The sequence below is a fragment of the Gallus gallus genome, chromosome 26 (genome assembly GCF_016699485.2).
Source record: "Gallus gallus isolate bGalGal1 chromosome 26, bGalGal1.mat.broiler.GRCg7b, whole genome shotgun sequence".
NCBI lineage: Eukaryota > Metazoa > Chordata > Aves > Galliformes > Phasianidae > Gallus > Gallus gallus.
In genome coordinates this window covers 4,732,849-4,750,521 of record NC_052557.1, presented here as the reverse complement: position 1 = coordinate 4,750,521, position 17,673 = coordinate 4,732,849, and the positions used below count along the sequence as shown (strand labels likewise).

Below are 17,673 nucleotides of genomic sequence, written 5' to 3'. Positions count from 1 at the left end.
CCCCCCTGCATTTCCAGGGAGGGACATGGAGAACGAAATCCCAAGTCTGAGTTTGTTGAAATTTGTGTTGCAGATGGTGTCGGTGGAAATTCAAGCCAGAAGTTTATCCCAAACGTTTTGAAGCCAGGCTGATAATTCACAGTAGGTATTTCAGGTGCAGGACAACTTGAATTGCATGTGCTGAGCACATTGTTCTCTATTTTTTCTCTTCTTTGACTGAATATTTAAAAAATGCTTCGCACACCAGGAGCGATAACACTGCTAGATAAGAGACCGGATTTTGAAAATCAATTGGCTTAGAGATTCTTGCAGTGTTCCTTTGTTTCTTTCCCCTTTGCTTCTGCAGGGGATGCAGATGTTGGATGAGTGATTGCACAGGAGCCAAAGAATCAGACAGACTGTCTGTGGAGCTGTGATGACAAACGGTGTGTGCAGACCTGGAGGTGAGGCAGCACTTACTGGGACTGGTGTGAGCTGCGTGCCAAGGACAGAGTACTTGGAGCCATTCTGGTAAAGTACTTATTGTGATTGCACTGAACTATTGTGGGTGTGGAATCTGTCCTTCATAAAAGAAATGAGAAGGACTATAAAAATTTTATTGACACAAGCTTAGGGTGTTTGCTTTGCTCAGCAGTATATCAAGCAGATCTCTCGAACAGGCTGTGGTGGCTTGGAAGGATACTCAGGGTTCATCTGGGCTTCAACATGAGCTCTTAAAAGGGGGTTGTATGTTCGGTTTGGGAGGATCTTCTCTTCAAAAATGCAGAATGATGTGAAATTCTTCTCACAGTTTAATCACTTAAAGTTTGTATCAATCCCATGTGAGCCAAGACTGATGAAAACCTGAGCATGCCTTTCTCAGGGACTAACCATGCTGTGACATGAGGGTGGAAGTGAATGGGAAGTGTGGAGTGGTGCAGAACTCAAGTTTTAGCCAAAGCACATTGGAAATCAGACCTCCAGCATCCTGCGTTCTGCACCTAGTTCAGAACCCACCGTCATGGGATGAAGATGAAATGTTACCCTATATCTGATCAAGCATTCAGTCTGTGCTTAGTGGGAAACACTTTGAGGAGGACAGGTTGTTCTTTGTAGGAATCAGAGATGTGTGAGTACCTGCTTTCAGGTCCCACTCATGGTACCCCCGTACCCAGCTCTCCTACAGCTTTAGAGGGCTGTGCACCATCACAAAGTGATAAACTTATGCTGTTAGATAATTTGTCTTCTGGCTGCTTTTTTCAAGCCTCTTGCTAGCTTGGCTTTCTGCACTGTGAGAATCACAATACCTTTTGTAGCTCTTCATTAATAGCATCACTGAAATGTGTTCTGGGGACGGGGCACACCACTCAGCCCTTCACTGCTTCTCTGTTTACTAGTGATGAGAAAGTTGTTTATGTGATGGCTGGCATAGCTGGCATGGAGAGTATTGTGACAACAGCGCAGTGGAGGGTTTGAGACGTTCCAAGACATCCTATCCGTGGAACATATATTTTCCTGGTGCAAAATTTTGTTTATTTTTAAGCTGAAAATACTTTCCTGGAGAGCAGGTGTAGTGTTTTTCCTCTTGCCTGGTAACTATGTTCAAATTCCAACTGCCCTGTCCAGTTACTCTCACCTCTGACATTTTGGGAGTGTTTTTGGGGATGGGGATCCTCTCTTAATGAGTGACAGCCTGTCTCTGTCTTCCCCCTGTATGTAAAAAAGCACCCTTCTTCACTCTGACCCACTTTTCTTTTTTTATTTTTGGAAGCTCTTGACTGCTAAGGTCCCATCTTTCCTGCAGCCTTAAGCTTTCACTGGCCTGGCCCCTCTGCAGAGTTCAGGGCTGAGCTCCTATCTAATCTCTGGAATGTGGCACCGAGACTCTACCTCTATCCAGCCCTTCCCCAGCTGCTTCGCAGCTCCATCTAGGGCAGTGCACTAAATAGTCATGATCCACCCCCCTGCAGCGTCTGCCTGTGCCAAAAATATAAAGGGACACCACGGAGTTGCTGTCGAGCTGACATTTTGCATTAGAGCCTTAGGAATGAAAGCTTTGATCGGTTGTGTTCAGTTGTTTTTAAATGACCCTAATTCCCCTGAAGTGTGCGCGTGTGTACAGAAGCATCCGTGCATGGGGCTAATGACTGGAGCCAGTAATGGAATTCTTTCCCCATCAGACAGTACAGAATAGGAATGAGGGCACAGTGCTGGGGGGTCCGGGATGCAGCCATCCTCATGCGAGGACCTCCCAGCACCACTTAGGTTAGCTAAAATCATTGCACTTCCCAACAGGCATTGTTACTGAGGCTTCCTTCACCTCCCCTCTCCTCACTGGTTTCATGCTTTATTTAGTTGCCTGTGAAGCTCATGCTGCTCCGAGAGCCCTACGCAGCAGAATGGCTATTTGGCTACAGAAGCACAGGAGATCTGCATGCACGTCAAAGCTCACACAGCAAGGCTGAGAGTCTGCCCTTGCAGCAGAGGCTAAATCCTGCTCACCTCCAGCAGAACCCTGTGGCCTCTCCCTGCTGGATGCAGCCGGTAGGTGAGGACTGTTCCCACTTCAGTAAATCTTCAGCAGCTGCACTTCACTTGTGGGGAAACCTCCCACGAAGGGACTCAGCCCTGCACTGCAGAACTAGATGGGCCCTTCAGCTGCTTCCCTCTCAGCCGCACAAACCCAAGCTGTGGTTTCCTGCCTAAGCCCATTCTCCATCCCATGATAGATGTGTCCTGCAACATCTGGCAGTCTGTCCCCCTGTATTTTAAAAGGTCTGGCTTCACCGTGTTGGGGCATCGAGGCCAGAATGCCTGATCAGAGCCATGAATAATGAGGAGTAGACCTCAAAGACACCGACCCTGCAGTAGGACTTGAAGAGCTGTCTGCAGTGGGAAAGCTGCCATCAGGGGACAGCCAGCAAGGGAAGGCTGATGTCTGTTGTGGAAGACTGCACTCAGGCTTTGCTCATGTCTCAGGTATTAAGATCTGATTGTGGGTACCTCCAAATGCAGAGCACTTTTTCCACTGATTTTAGAGACATGGGAACAATCTCATTATTTTTGTTTTCTTTTGCGTCTTGAATGAGTATCTGGCAAAAAAGGGTATTGTAATCCCTTGGCCTGTCTCCCCAGCAGGTTATCTGCTTGTCCTCTAATTGCAGCCCAAGCTGCTTTACTGCAGTTAAAATGGCTGCTCTGTGCTGATCAAAGGGGCAGTGGAAGAGACCTGGTAGTGGAAGTCCTTGCCAGGAAAAGGAGGCTTTTATTGCATTCTTGGGCTGGAGAAACATTTTTGGATAGATGGGAGAGTGAAATAAGACACTGGCTGTGTGAGTCATGGCTGAGATGTGCTCTCTATTCCAAAGGGACAGCTGGTGGCAGGAACAAAACATCTCCCTAGATACATTGTCTGGCAGCCATCCCCCTCCTGCTTTTTCCGGCTGTAACTACCGTTACGTGATAAATAAATAAACACTCACTGACAGTGATGTGCGGAGGCAGCTTTCCTTCCTTCAGCCCCTGGAGGCCCTCACCTGTCCCTTTCATTGCCCTGCAGGACTACACTGCCAAGTTTTAAGAGAAGGGGTAGGAAAACGCAGGCGTCAGCTGCTGCAGAATCCCACAAGGTTCAACTTGAGCAGTGCCCACATCCCCTCTGGGCAGTTCGCTGTGAAAAGAGCAATACCTCAGCTGAAATGAGCTGTGGTGCAAGCAGAGATAAGAGATGCTCTCACCTCCTTGCCTGCCTTATCTTCACAGCTGAACCCTGGACATCCCTGGCCCACGATCCCCAGCACGCACACCCATTACTGCTCTCCTGTAGAGCTGGGAAGGAGTGTTCTTTTGGCAGGTGCTGCTGGATGTCCAATTAATTCAAAGTCCAACTGGAAGTTAATGCCAACTCCGGGCAGCACAACCTCTTTGCTGCTGAGTGCAGTTTCCCTGAGAGCAGCCCCAGCTGCCCCAGCACCCCCAGCAGCTGTGGGTGCTCAGAGCCCTGGGAATTGATGCTCTGCTCCACCCCATGCTAACGAGGGGGCTGTGGGAGGGCTGCTGGTCTGTCATCAGCTTGCTGAAGTTTACACACAGCAGCAAATTCTCTCTAGCATTTCACTCTCTGTTTTAACATAGCTCCAGACACCAGCGAGTCAATTTAAGTTCCTCACTGCTGAAGGCAGAGTGTTTTCTGGAACAGCTAGTAAATTATTGAATGAGACAAGGGTTGGGGAAAGGGGCTGGACGGAAAGGCGCAGAAAGGTTTTATTTATGGACAAATATTGTGTATCCAGCAGGCAGAGGATGTGTCCTTTGGGCTAAGATCAAGTGTACAGTTGGTTTCGTATTGAATACGTCTTTCTGCACAGACTGGCTGAAGCCTGGAGAGAGGGATCATCCCTGGACATGGAGATCTGAGAGGTGGCTCCTCTCTAAATGCCACGACCCTATGAAAACTGCCGTGAATGCATGGCCTTTGTCTGAGTCACTGCTTGAGCCACGTAGACCACGACATGTCCTGCTGCATGTTATGAATGTCCCCTGGCACTGGGGTGGGATATGGTATCCATTCCATAGGCTAATTTAAGGGGGCTGGGCAAGCACCTTGCATACCCACAAAGGCAATATGGATCCAGCCTGCCGGCCGCCTTTGTTTGTTTTGGCTCCAGCAAAATTTCTCCATGCTCCTTGCAGATGGCCTGGGGAAAAAAAGCCCCTCAGACAGCGTATGGCAGGGAGGAGGGCCCTGAGCCCACCCACACAACACCTCAAGTGACATCCCCTCTTAGAGGCAAAATTTCACAAGTTTTGGCAAGCCAGGTTCCAAGGCATGGTTTGGGTTTCTTGCATCTTTCTGGGTTCTCTTTCCTCTTCCCTTTGATTTCACTGTAACCCAGGGGAAGGTCTGCAGGGGGATGTGTGTTGCCACGTGCTTCTTCCAGCCCTCATGTGGGGAGGAGCACAAGATCCCCTGGGTAGCACTAATAGAAAACCAGACCAGGAGGACAGGCTGGTTTTGCTCTGAGCTGTACAACAGAAGAGATTTTCTAGATGTCTGACTTTGAAACATCATTAACGTTATTCTAATGCAGAGGGTTTTAGCATAGTTGTTTAAATAGTGAAAGCACTAAATGATGCTTTAAATATTAATACAAGAGGGTGCTTTGCTGAATTTAAGTTTGTTAATTGATTTCTAGCAATTATATGTATTACACATAGGAGCACTTACTGGCTTTGCTGCCTGCAAGAAACTGCAAGCATTAGAGAAGCTACTGGTGCATGTATAGGTGGACTGGAAGGGAGAACTGAAATAAAGACAAGAAGTCAGCTGGTCACACCAGCTGTGAAAATGGGGAAGGAAAATATGAAAAGTTCATAAAAGTCTATTATATTTAATTCAAGATATTACTTTACCTTAACAGGAAAAAAAAGTAGGGAGAAGGGAAAAGGGGACTGAAGAATGTTCGAATAGGTATGCAGGTATTTAATTTGGATACGTTATTAAACATTGCAGGTTTGTACCAAATCAGGAGTCACTTACCAACTTACACATAGTTTAAATAATATTCTTCCCCTTTTCAGAAGCACAGAGCACTGTGAGGACTTGCCTTATTCCTCCTGGCTGCACTAGATGGCTCTGCTCTGCTCCTCGTGGCTGTTCTGTGCTAACAAGGAGAGGATAGGCATAATGGTGTTCAGATGCCCTAAATCATTCCTAACTCCACTGAATTGAATCTGCAGCCCAGATATTACTTTCTTTTTAGGGAGAAATAATTTATGTCCTCCTGTCCTTTAGCATGTGGCTTTCTGGAGGATGCATAGCTGTAAATAAGATGAGTGGTAACATGCAGTTATATAAAGCCCTGAAATACAGTTGTTCTGTTTTTTTTTAATTGGCTTATGATCTTTCTACTGCTGCTTGCAGTGTTCAGGGCTTTATAGTCCTACTTTTGCTTACAATCACATCTGCTCAATGGCCTGCTCTTATGCAGCTTTTGCTCAAGAGATTACAGCAGAATGCTTGTGGCAGCCGTCCTGAATGAAGGTGTCCTTCAGCTACAGGGGAAAAAATGGCTGGGATCAAAATGACAGAACAAGATACATGGCCAGATTTCATGAAGTACCACAGAAGTTGTCTGTGCTCAGCTACTGCTGTTTGTTTCTCTTGGGCTTATCTTCCCATCGTGCTGAGCACCCAGCTCTTCCATTTACAGTTGTTGGGCACAAGAACATTCAGCCCATTTGCCCTTAAAACATGCTCAGGCTTCAGCTCTGCTGCTGAGTCCTTCTTTTGAGGGCCTGAGCACAGCCTATGGACTCCAGAAGGGATCCTTTGAGTTCTTCAGATCCCTTCTGCAAACCTAATTCCAAACCAGTGAAACAAGAATAACTTGCATTTGTTTATTCTCCATTGTACTGCAAGCAAATACAATTTATTTTACATTCCCAGACCTTTGCAAATAAACCTACACACTTTAATCTACAGTCAGCTGCCGGAAAGAAGATTCCCTTACCACTTTTCTTCCCATAAGTTACTTCTATTGATTAAAAAAATAATAGTAAATATTTTCTGTAGAAAGCAACATTTTTAAGGCTCAGATCTATGAAGATCTGTCAATGCAAGAGCCAGAATAAAGGATGGACATGGGCTTGTCCATTCACTTTTCGTGCCTGGTTCTGTGGCATGGCTTGGTGCTGTTTCTCCAGGGATGCTCCTATTTTAGCCTTTCCTGAGGAATACTATTCAGGGAATAGCAATGCTGTGGGATGAGATACCTGTAATTACAACTTCCAGGGCAGTGTCAGCAAGTTTTTACATTTTCAAGAAAAATCTTGTGTTTCTGTACATAAACAAACCAACATTTTAAGGGCTCTCTGTCTGTTTTTGTGTCTTCTCACCCACCCAAGGCATTGATGTCAGCCTTCTGGTAAGGAATAGCACGCAGAGGTGGAATAGAGATATTTGCTCTTGGGACAAGCACTTGCATTCTAATCATTGCTGCTTTATCTTGGAGCAACACACTCAGCAAGTGCAGTGCTCCACAAATAGAAGTCAAAGTGCTCAGTTTCTTTCTGCAGCAGAGCAAGACAGATTACTGCCTGCTCAAGAACTGACATATAAAAAGTTAATGGTGTAAAGCACAAACCAGGTGATACATGAAAATGAAGCAACAGCAAGAATAGCAAAAATACAAGTTCTTAAAAATGGGTGTGCATCAGTGAAGGGCATTTTTATTCGGTCCAGAAGAGATGGGATTTACCACGTGTGAACAGTTTCTGTTCTGAGGGAATGGTAGCAGGACAGAAGGAGGCCCTGGGCTGCTACACTGAACTTCACTGGTATCGTGAGATCCTAATTTGGCTCGTGCAGTTTGACCTGATAGCAGTAAGGTCACCATACAGCTGTAGCCCCAAAACCTCAGCAGTGTTGGAAAGAAAGTTCCCAAAGATGAAGATGCACGATTGCTCTACAAAAGCACGCAGGTGTTTGGTGGAAACCTCTCCTCCATACAACCATGATGAAGGTGGGAGGAGGTGTGTTCTGCCTATCCAAAAGTAAACCCCCAAATTATTAGATCTTGGTGTAGTTTAGTTTCACAAAATGCCTTCCTTTATGTCCCGCTCTTATTCGCTCTTTCCTGGTTTTTGCTCAGGGTTGTCCTTCCAGATGCGAATGGTGAGGCAGGTTGCCATGGCCAGCCAGCCCAGGTAGGGCACCATCAGCAGCGCTGCCACCTTGTTGATGCTGTACCAGGAGCACACGGTGCCTATGGCCAGGCTGTCTAAGCACAGGATGTCAATCAACGCCTGCAGAGTAGAGAGAAGAAAATTACTTTGTTCTTCCTCTTGGGAACATACAGCAAGACTAAAATCCCTCCTGCTAAGGGTCATCATAGGATCATAGAATGGCTTGGGTTGGAAGGGACCTCAAGGATCATGAATCTCCAACCCCCCCCACATTTGATACCAGACCAGGCTGCCCAGGGCCCCATCCAGCCTGGCCTTGAACACCTCCAGTGACATCCACAGCCATGGAGGTTGTGAGAAGGAATAGGAATCAGGGAGACTTCACACACAGGGATCAGCTAGGCTGATCCTGAGCCCTAGGATCTCAGCTCTGGAGTCAAATGAGTGAGACCAAACCAGGAATGAAGAGCAGTGCTGTTGTTTTGTTTGTTATCAAGTTTCACAGATTAATACACCGTTCAGTGGCCTTCTACTGATAATGCCTACGTAGGTGGATCAGAAACATGCTTGTCAGTGCCAATGGCTGCTATCACTTAAACTTTCTAAATGTACATTTCATCAGCAGGGTGACAAAGTTGAGATGGAAACACACATCCCACCCTGTGCCCCTGATCTTCAGATAAATGCTTCTTGAATACAGCACATGTCCAGCTCTGCCACTCCGGCATACCTTCATGCGTATCCTCCTAAAAGGCTCTGCTATGCACATTGTGTTGTTGTGTTGTACTGCTTGATAAGCACAGCTACTGTGCACCCCCCCAGGGATGCTGCTTTGCTGCTTGCTTGGGCAGGGTGTGTCCCTCAGAAGGACTTATCTGTCACCCCGAGTCCTTAACGGGGAGATGCAACAGCTGGGCTATTGACTTTTGAATCTCCCGCCCTGCTCTGGTAGGACTGACTATCAGAGGGACAGGAGCAGCGTGAGGAGTGGAAGGGACTGATACCACTGTCTAGAGCCAGGTGCAGCATTATTTATATCAGAGCAAAAGCTCTTCCTGCAGCTCTCTTTACAGTTGCATAATGCTTGGTGGAAACCCCCCGAACAAGCCCCAAACACCCAGCAGGGACTCCAGGATGCTTTACCATCTTCAGGTTGCGTGCACTGAAGAAGAAGGGAGGCCAAGCCCAGTTGAAGGCCAGCTGAGCCCCATAGAGGCCAAGCGGGATGATAGCTTTGCTGCTGCAGCCGCCCAGGTCATTCCATATCAGGTAGGAGGCATAGCTGTGAGGAGGGAAACTCGTTAGTGCTCTGCTGTCCCACAGTGAGTAAATCCATAATGCAGACAGACTCCTCACGTGGAAGACTGTCCTGTAGCAGAGGTTTGCATGACTGCTGTATCTGCACAACTGCATCTGTGCCCCTCACTGCTCTCAGTCCTCCCATCTCCCGCACCTGTGTGGCTCACAGGATTTCCCCAGGGCAGCAGTTGCTATCAGTGTCCTATCACAGTGCTAAGGGTGGGCTGTGCACAGCCAGAGGCACAGCCGGCAGCACAAAGCTGAGGAACTCAGCTCAGAAGGCAGCTCAGCTTCATAGAATCACAGAATGGCCTGGGTTGAAAAGGACCACAACGCTCATCAGTTCCAACCCCCTGCTATGTGCAGGGTCGCCAACCAGCAGCCCAGGCTGCCCAGAGCCACATCCAGCCTGGCCTTGAATGCCTGCAGGGATGGGGCATCCACAGCCTCCTTGGGCAACCTGTTCAGTGCGTCACCACCTCTGGGTGAAAAACTTCCTCCTCATATCCAACCTAAATATTCTCCCCTGTCCCAGTTGAAAACCATTCCCCCTTGTCCTATCACCATCCACCCTCGTAAACAGCCGTTCCCCCCTCCTGTTCATATGCTGCCTCCAAATATTGGAAGGCCAATAGCTGGGAATTCCCATAGCTGGGAATCAGCATACCTGCCGTGCCCTGCTGACTCAGGGAAGGGGGATATTAAGGCGAATTAAAGAGCTTGAAATGATTGCACCAGAAACAGCGTGACGGGATGGGGAGGGCTGTGCAGGACTTACCCCATGCTGGTGTACAGGACGGTCCAAGCGACGGGAAACATTTTGCGGGGTGGGCACCATGAGGGCTTTTTCAGCTTCTCATACCAAACAGGAGCTTCTTTCCTAGTGATGAACCAGCCGAGGAAACCCCCGACGTGAGGCAGGACAGTAAAACCTACGGTGTAAGCCCACATCCTTCCTCGGTGACGTGAAGTGGTCTTTTGCCTATTGCAGCTTAAAAACAGCAATTGATCATCAGTTTGGAAAGACATCTTTTCTTGCTTTGATCTTCCGGGCCTTTTCTCTGATGCCCATACTCTGCTTTAGTGGATTGTGCTTCATTTGTATTCAGCTCTGCTGCTGCCTTCCCTCTGCCCAGGCCGTGAAGTGGGGGTAATTATTTCTACCACGGTTACATTTTCCCCTTGATCTACTAAGTAAAGCGGCTCCCACCTTATTTTCTGGGCTCTTACAAGCCCTGTGTGGCAGGGTTCACCTGAGGTGGTTATATTCTTAGCAGACAAGGCTTCAGTTACTTTTATCATTCCTCCTGTGAATGCTGAAGTCAGACAGCACACAACTGCTGTGTGTGCCCACAGAGCCTGCACATCTCAGCAGAGCTGTTATCTCTGCTCTGCATGCTCCTCCGAATGTGAAAACCCAGACAGATCATGCCTAGAAAACCCCATCCGTTCTGGCTTCATCTCATTTTTCTCCATGGATTTATGTTTTAATTGAGGTCTGTAACAAGACAGTGTCCTTACAGTAAATTAAATTCTCTATGAACCTCGTTTAATCCTCCCTGCAGTCCTAGCAGACAGGAGCAGAATTCTTGCCTCCATTAACAGGTAAGCTGAGGCACAGGTCTCTAAGTTTGCTCGCAGTGTAACCATGACCAGGTTGCATAAAAGGAACAGATATTTAACAGTTACGTTTCCAACACAAAACAGCTCTGGGAAGGACGGAATCCACCACTTCATTCCCCTGCTGTTATCCTCTGGAGGGCTGTGAACCTGACAGCCTGCACCCTTCCTCCATCTGCCTCTGTGTTCGCCTCCCCTTTTGCTCCATTAAGGAATTAAAGCTGAATTAGCATTCATCGGAGACGACAGGATTCTCCAGGAGCACAGCAGCTCGGTGCTGTCAGCAGAAGCACATAATGCACCTGAGCAGATGCACCTGGGGAGATTGCTTTTAGCAGTGCAAGGAGAGAGAAGGAGGCACAGAAGCATCCCTCGTGCTCAGAGCGCTGGTTGGAGACAGGGAGCAGAAGGGCAGGACCGATCTGCACACTCATCAGTGCAGCATTCTAACTCACAATTAACACTTTGCTATTGCCTGTGCTAATGGTTATTATCATCATCATCACGCTACAGAGCTTTCCTCTTTAGAAGCTCACACCAGCCAGTCTGTACGTCAATAAGGAACAAATGCCCCCGACGCCGTCTGTCACGAACATTTCCTTCACCAGACAATTTATAGCACTATTAATGTGTCTGTGGAAGGAGAGAACCGAGCAGGCAGAAGCGAGCTGTTGCTCCTGCTTTCCAAGTGTAAACCAGCACCAGCCAGGCTGCCCCGGTGCGCTGCAGGAGGGCTGTGTGCAGCACAGCGTTGTTAGGATGCCTCACTTTGCTTCCGTAGGGTTTGAGCCATAAAGCCTTACCGTCTCTCACTGCCCGTCTGTGCCGTGCAAAGGAGAAGGGTCGGACATCCGAGGCCAGCTTCTGCCTGTGGTGCTGCTGCTGCTGTGCAAGGAGGGGAACGGCCGTTGTGTTTTGCCCAAATAGCTGAGAAAAGGGGTGTGTGCGCATCGCTGGGTGGGTCAGATTACACAGAGCCCACGTTGGGGCCCTGCGTGCATGGCCTGGCCCTGGGGCTGACACTGCAGTGATGCTCGGGGTGATGTGTGGGGCAGAGCATCGTGCCCATGCCGAAGCATAAAGCGTGTCGTGCAGATGAGCTGCGTGAGAGACGTGGATGAGGATCAGGCCCGTGGCAGCATGAAGTTTGGGGGTGCTGCAGGGATATGAGCTACACCGATGTATTCCACCCCGGGATCTCAGAGCGTGGGTTGGGTTCGGGCAGGAGGAGCTGCTGTGCCTGCAGGGAACCTCTGCCTTTGCCATCGCTGGGCGCTGCTGCACAGCTCGCCGGTCACCCTTGGGCTGAAAGTCACCAGGAAGCACTTGGATCTGAAATGAAGACGTGAGACGAGCATGTTAAATGGAAAAGGAAAAAGCTAGAAATCAATTTCCATTAGTAAGCTGTCTGCGAGGGATGGGGAATTAAACACTAATTTACTTCAGTTATGGGTCATTACCTGAATTCCATGGCCAGGGGCAGGATTGCTGGTTCCTGGCAGAATGCAGTATTACTGCTGTAACAGAACCACTGAGAGCTGCTGTTTTATTGGGCTCCGAAGAAAATTTTTCAGGGGGAGGGGAGGAGAAAGGAAAAAATGCCAACAACCCACATGGAAGGGGGATCTTCAGCCAGCATAAACCAACACGGTGCTATCGAGGCAGTGTTTGTACAGCGTCGTCACCGCTTAATAAGGGATGCAACGTGCGTTCATCAAGCAGCAGTCTGCTGCACATCCCAACAGGCTGCTGCTACCTGCATGTGGGAGCTGCAAGGCAGGTATGCCACAGCACAGCACCGAGCAGCCCCAGTGTTCCCAGTGCTCCCAGTGCTCCCAGTGCTGGCGTGGTGATCACAGCGAACGATCGCAGCAAACACTGCAGCAGTTGGTAGCTGGGAGCATCTCCGTCCCTGGGCTGGAGCACAGATCTCCATTGCCTTTCTGCTTGGCACGTGGCAGTGGAATCCCCTGGCTATTTTGGAGTCTAATATGCTGAAAGCGTTTATGAAAAGCTAGGTGTCAGATCATGAAGGTCTTGGTAATTCTGTGAGGTTGGGGCTGATTGATGGCAGTAGAAGAGCAAATGCAAAGAGGGAAAAAATAGCTGTATGAGTGATGTATCAGCCTTACCTGAGCTTCAGAGCAAAGAAGAGGGTAATGGAAATGTGGGATAATACCGAACAGATATGCCATAGTGGATCACAGCAGACTGGCTCATGGCAGAGATGTCACAGCCTGGGGTGGGGGAACCCACTGCTCTGGGCTTCTAAACAGTGTCTGCTGTGGAGTGAATCAGCTGATGATTAAGTCGATGGTTTCAGATCACAGAATCATAGAATGGCCTGGGTTGAAAAGGACCCCAATGCTCATCAGTTCCAACCCCCTGCTATGTGCAGGGTCACCAACCAGCAGCCCAGGCTGCCCAGAGCCACATCCAGCCTGGCCTTGAATGCCTGCAGGGATGGGGCATCCACAGCCTCCTTGGGCAACCTGATGCAGCCTGGGCACACACAGACCCCAGCACAGCACTGCAGGAGCAACAAGCCTGGCCGTGAACTGGGCAGCCTTCCTTTGGCTGTAGTGTTTCTCCTTTCTTACCCAGATTTATGTCCCAATAATTCTACTTTGAGTCACATTACCTCATCCTGTATTACTGTAAAATAACCTCTTAGTAAAGTCATTTCTATATTACATCTCGCTATGCTTCTGTATATTAAAGTAATATTATTATTGGATTTTAGATCACTGTTGTATCACTGCAATATGTTTTCATGAGAGAGGGGACATAGGAGAGCTGAGTTACACAACCATGTTTGTTTTCCTCTTCTTAGCAACCTTCGCACGTTGTCCCAAGAGGTTTCCATTCTACGCAAGATTAATTGCCCAAATATAAAAGCCCCGTTAACCTGAATATATTATCGAAAAACAGCATATTTCAATCTGCCCTAGTTCTGAAAATAGAGATGCCGGGTCAGCTCCTGGCATAAATCTGCAACGCTCCACCAGGTCGGCAGAGCTCCTCTGATTTACACCAGCAATAAAGCCGGGCTGCTGCTTCTGCTGTGCTGAGACTGAGAGCTGCTGTGGGGATGGAGTGGCGACCAGGAAGGGACATTTGTGACAACTGCCACACTCTGAATAGCTCAGAGCTGCCGGCTTTGGCACTGCAGAGTAAAACATGAGGGGTGGGATGTGATGATGCTCGAGGTCCCTTCCAACCCGAGCCATTCTCTGAGTGAGTGTCGGTTTGTACATTGAAATGATATTCTATTAAAAATAGCAGTGGTAATAATGGTAACCCATTCGTTTTCTTTCTTAGGATTAAAGCATTGTTTTCAGCGTGCTATAAAGCACAGTGTGCCCACGGGCACTGCCTGCTCCTGGTGCCTGCCCAGAGCTCATCCTGGAAGCTGCTTTGTGCAGTGTAAAACCCCAGTGGCTCTCTGCTTGTGGACCAGAAGGCCAGAGTGAGTTTCAGGCTACGTTCTCCATTGGGGGGCTCAGCACTGCTCACCCATCTGCAATGGTGGCAGTGAACTGCTGGTCAGGGCTGCTCCACAGTGATAACCCCCTGGGGAACGGCTCTGCCTTATCTGTGTGCAGAAGTTGCACCTGGCAGTCAAAAGAGCAAACACAGCTCGGCCCCCCCATCCGTTTTACGAGGAGCTTAACGTGGGGATAGGCACAGGACTGCAAGCAATTAAGCTATGCAGCTTAACAAATTATCGCGCTCTCGCTGAGCCTTGTTAATTAACCACGTGGCACAGCCCGAGCCCAGCACCAATGCGACGTACAGCATTCTGCCTTCACCTCCCATGAGCTGCCGTTGCTGCTTGGCAGAGCACTGAGACCTGCACAGCTCTGCCCCCGACCCCTGGTGCCACCCCAGTGCATGGGGGTGGGGGGGGTGCGGACCCCCAGGGCTCAGCCTGAAGAATAAAGCTGCAGAAATGGCACAAAGTCGCTGCAGGCTGCTGTGTGGCGCTGGGTTAGCAGTTCCCACAACTCAGCTGCTTCCTTCTGTCTCACAAAGCCATGATCTCAGCCCTGGGATTAGCATCAGATGGGGGATATGGGGTTTGAAGTCCATCCAGAGGGTTTTGTAACGCCCCAGGACTGCGGTTTGACACCCATCTCAAAGTCTTTCCTACACGCGGAGTTAAGTGAGAAAAACCTCTTGCAGTTGGGAGCAATGCTCTCACTTAAATCGAGTTCACCTCCACGTGCTGCTGTGCCCCACATTGCTGCCCGGCCCTGAGAAGTGTGGGGAGGGGGTTTCCTCCCGGGACCCTCCCGAGGGCCGGGAGCACCAGCAGTGAGCTGGGGGAGGGCAGTGCCCTCTGAGAGCAGCGCCAGCCTGGCTCACCCAGAGCCCAGAAACACCAACCCGGGGGCAGCATCTGCTGAGCTGCTGGGGGGCATTAATCAGCCGGCAGAGTTTTTATTGCTGGTGGTTATGCACGAATAGGAAGGGCAACAGCTGCCTGGAATTTTCATTTGAAGCCATTTTCCATCCTGATTTATTAATTTGAGGCTTCCACATGGCCTGGGAAGAAGCACTGCCTCTAAATCTGCATTTATTGGCTTTATTTTATTTTATTTTTTTCACTTAAGGCCAAGATCCAATTGGCCGAGTCACTGCATCCAAGTATCTCTTGTTCTAACAGAAGTGCCATTTCCAGCCAGAAAACTTCAGCAACTGCTTCTTCTCGATCAAAATGGTTTGGCTGAGCGTTATGAAGCTGTCAAAATGCATCCAAACAGTGCTCGGAGAAGACTTTTGTTGGGAGAACAACTGCTTTATCCTCTGTATTTCTTCAGTCTTCCATGGAAATAGAAAGTGAAAAGGTGAAAGAACACAGAGACCCAAGGGAACTCATAGCAAAGGGAAAAGAGAGATACAGATTCTGCAGCAAGCAAGAAACAGAGGGCTGGGTAAAGAAAGAGACATCAAAACATTTGGAAGATAGGAGGGATGGCAGCTGGAGAGTGGGAGAAAGGCAGAACTTCTCCTGAGTCGCTCCTCTGATGGCTTTTCAGTGGCTTCCTGAGCAGCTGGGATGTTTCTTCCTGGGGTTCCCGTTGCCACGACGGCCCCTACTACCCTGCAGCATCAGCCAGGGTTATCCCAGGCAGCGGTGGAGGTTCCAGCTGGGGATGGGATGGAGCACAGAGCTTTGGCTGGGGGCAGCGCTCCGTGTGCTTCACCCAACCACAGAGTGGTAGGAGCAGCACGGAACTTCTGGGGATCACCACCAGGACCCCATCATCTCTGCAGCCTCTCTGCAGCAGTTCCCCGTCTGCCCGTTACTGCGGAGCCCAGCATTGGGCGCAGCGCTCCGGCTGTGCCCTCCCCAGGGCAGAGCAGAGGGAGGAGCACCGCCTCACGCTGCCGGCCGCGCTCTGCGCCGTGCGCCCCAGGAACCACCGGGGCACACCGACGGCTCACGGCCAACCTTCGGCCAACTGCTGGTCGACCGGGGTACCGCCGGCCTCCTCGGCCACCCATCTCTGGCAGCAGCTTGGAGCTCCCAGCTGCAATGAGAACAGGCGATGCACCGAAACGCTGTGATTGAGGAGAACTGGCACAGGCAACTCCGACAGCAGCAGTGCAAACTGCTAAGCCAATATCTATTTTTTCATGCTATCGATTGGCAGCAAGAGAGCTGGGTTCTTCTCCTGCTCGCTCCTTGCTCCCAAATCCTCCTGACTTTCCCTGTGGGTGACCTGAAGCGAGGACAGCCATAGAGCATGGCGCTGGTGATGGCTGGGCAGAGGTGGGACCACTCCAGCACATGGGATGGTTCTGGCATGGGTGTGCTCTGCTCTGCTGGCACTCACGCAGGCTTAGAGCCGGAGTTCTGGCACAGTGATTTCACATCTGCAATATACAGCACAGTGACACAGCTCAGGGCCACCCAGAGCCTGACCTGATCCTAGAGGTAATGGTAGAGAAATGCCAGATCTGGGTTTAGATTGCCACCAGCGCTCAAATTCTGGTCAATTCTATCTGAATGACCAAAGGCAAATACCTCAATAATATTGTGGCCTGATTATTTTTTCTGCTAATTTAATTAGGAGCTTGCTCTGGTTTTGGGGCAGGACACAAAGTGGATTACGGGAGCAGTTTGCTCTTTAATTGGGGTCATTTATCCTTTGTTAAAGTTTAACCTTTGCCTGCAGGGCAGCCAGGTCCCACTGCGTGGCCGGGGATGCTCCAGCCCTGCTTGAATCCCACTGCAAAGCACCAACCAACAACTGTGTGGTGTGGCTATATACAGAGAGCAGGAACTGGAGGGCAAGTATTTATTTACACCACAGTGCTTCTCCTGCTGCTGGCTGGCTGTGCAGCGAGGCTGAGCCCCCACTATTCCTGCATGATGTATGACCAAAGCCCTGACCTCCTCCCTATGCCCACACATGTATTCCCCAGGATTAATTCTGCAGAAATGAGCATGGCTGGGGCTCAGGCCCTGCAGCCCCTTCTGGTCCCATGTCCTCTTGGCAGGTATCCCGTCCCCATCTCCAGCCCTCAGTGTAACTCACCGCCGGTCAGAGGCACAAATTGCAAAGCCAGGCATGCTAAGGGTAATGGCATGGAACTGTCACTGCTCTGCCTGATGGACAGACTCATTCACAGTGATGTAGGATGGGGCAGAGCAGCAGATGGGAGCTGTTGAGCCACTTGGATTCATTGCTAAGCTGGCTGGAAGACAACAACCATGCTGCTCTGCCTGCTGACACGGCAAAGCCATCCCCATGCAGTGCTACAGCAGCCATACATCCCATCACCACGAGCAGTGTGGCTTCTCCATGCACCAGCAGCAGGCAGTGCTGTCTGCCACCGCTCCCAGCACAGGGCAGGGGCAGCACCTCTGTCTTGTTGGGTGTTTCTGGTAAGAACACACATCTCCTCTTTGCTTGCTGGAGTGCGTATAGACCTGTTGTAACTGGCAGCTGATTACCCTGCCGCCCTCCTCTGTAACAGATCTTTCTTTTGTGATTTCCAGCCCTCCCTGTTTCCTGAGGTGTGGACAGGTCCTAAATTTTGGGGCAGGACAAGAGCTGCTGATCAGACAACGGCTTG

The 17,673-nt window shown here is 49.7% G+C and overlaps 1 protein-coding gene and 1 long non-coding RNA gene across 3 annotated transcripts; one reads left to right on the top strand and one right to left on the bottom strand.

Moving 5' to 3' along the window:
* Positions 1-15: 15 nt before the first annotated feature.
* On the top strand, positions 16-3,470 carry LOC107055181. Its single transcript, XR_001470194.3, has 3 exons — positions 16-141; positions 347-510; positions 2,335-3,470. It is a non-coding gene; the product is annotated as an uncharacterized LOC107055181 (long non-coding RNA).
* A 2,894-nt stretch (positions 3,471-6,364) lies between these two features.
* TSPO2 (translocator protein 2) lies at positions 6,365-11,481 on the bottom strand. 2 transcript variants are annotated; one of them, XM_418037.7, is made up of 4 exons: positions 11,388-11,481; positions 9,743-9,955; positions 8,809-8,947; positions 6,365-7,785 (listed from the first exon to the last, which is right to left on the bottom strand). In XM_418037.7, the coding sequence occupies exons 2-4, from the start codon at positions 9,913-9,915 to the stop codon at positions 7,603-7,605; spliced, it is 495 nt and encodes a 164-aa protein (XP_418037.2). In that variant the 5' UTR covers positions 9,916-9,955; positions 11,388-11,481; the 3' UTR covers positions 6,365-7,602. The 2 variants fall into 2 exon arrangements, with proteins under 2 accessions (XP_418037.2, XP_004948467.1); XM_004948410.5 differs by having other exon boundaries at positions 9,743-9,946.
* Positions 11,482-17,673: the final 6,192 nt, after the last annotated feature.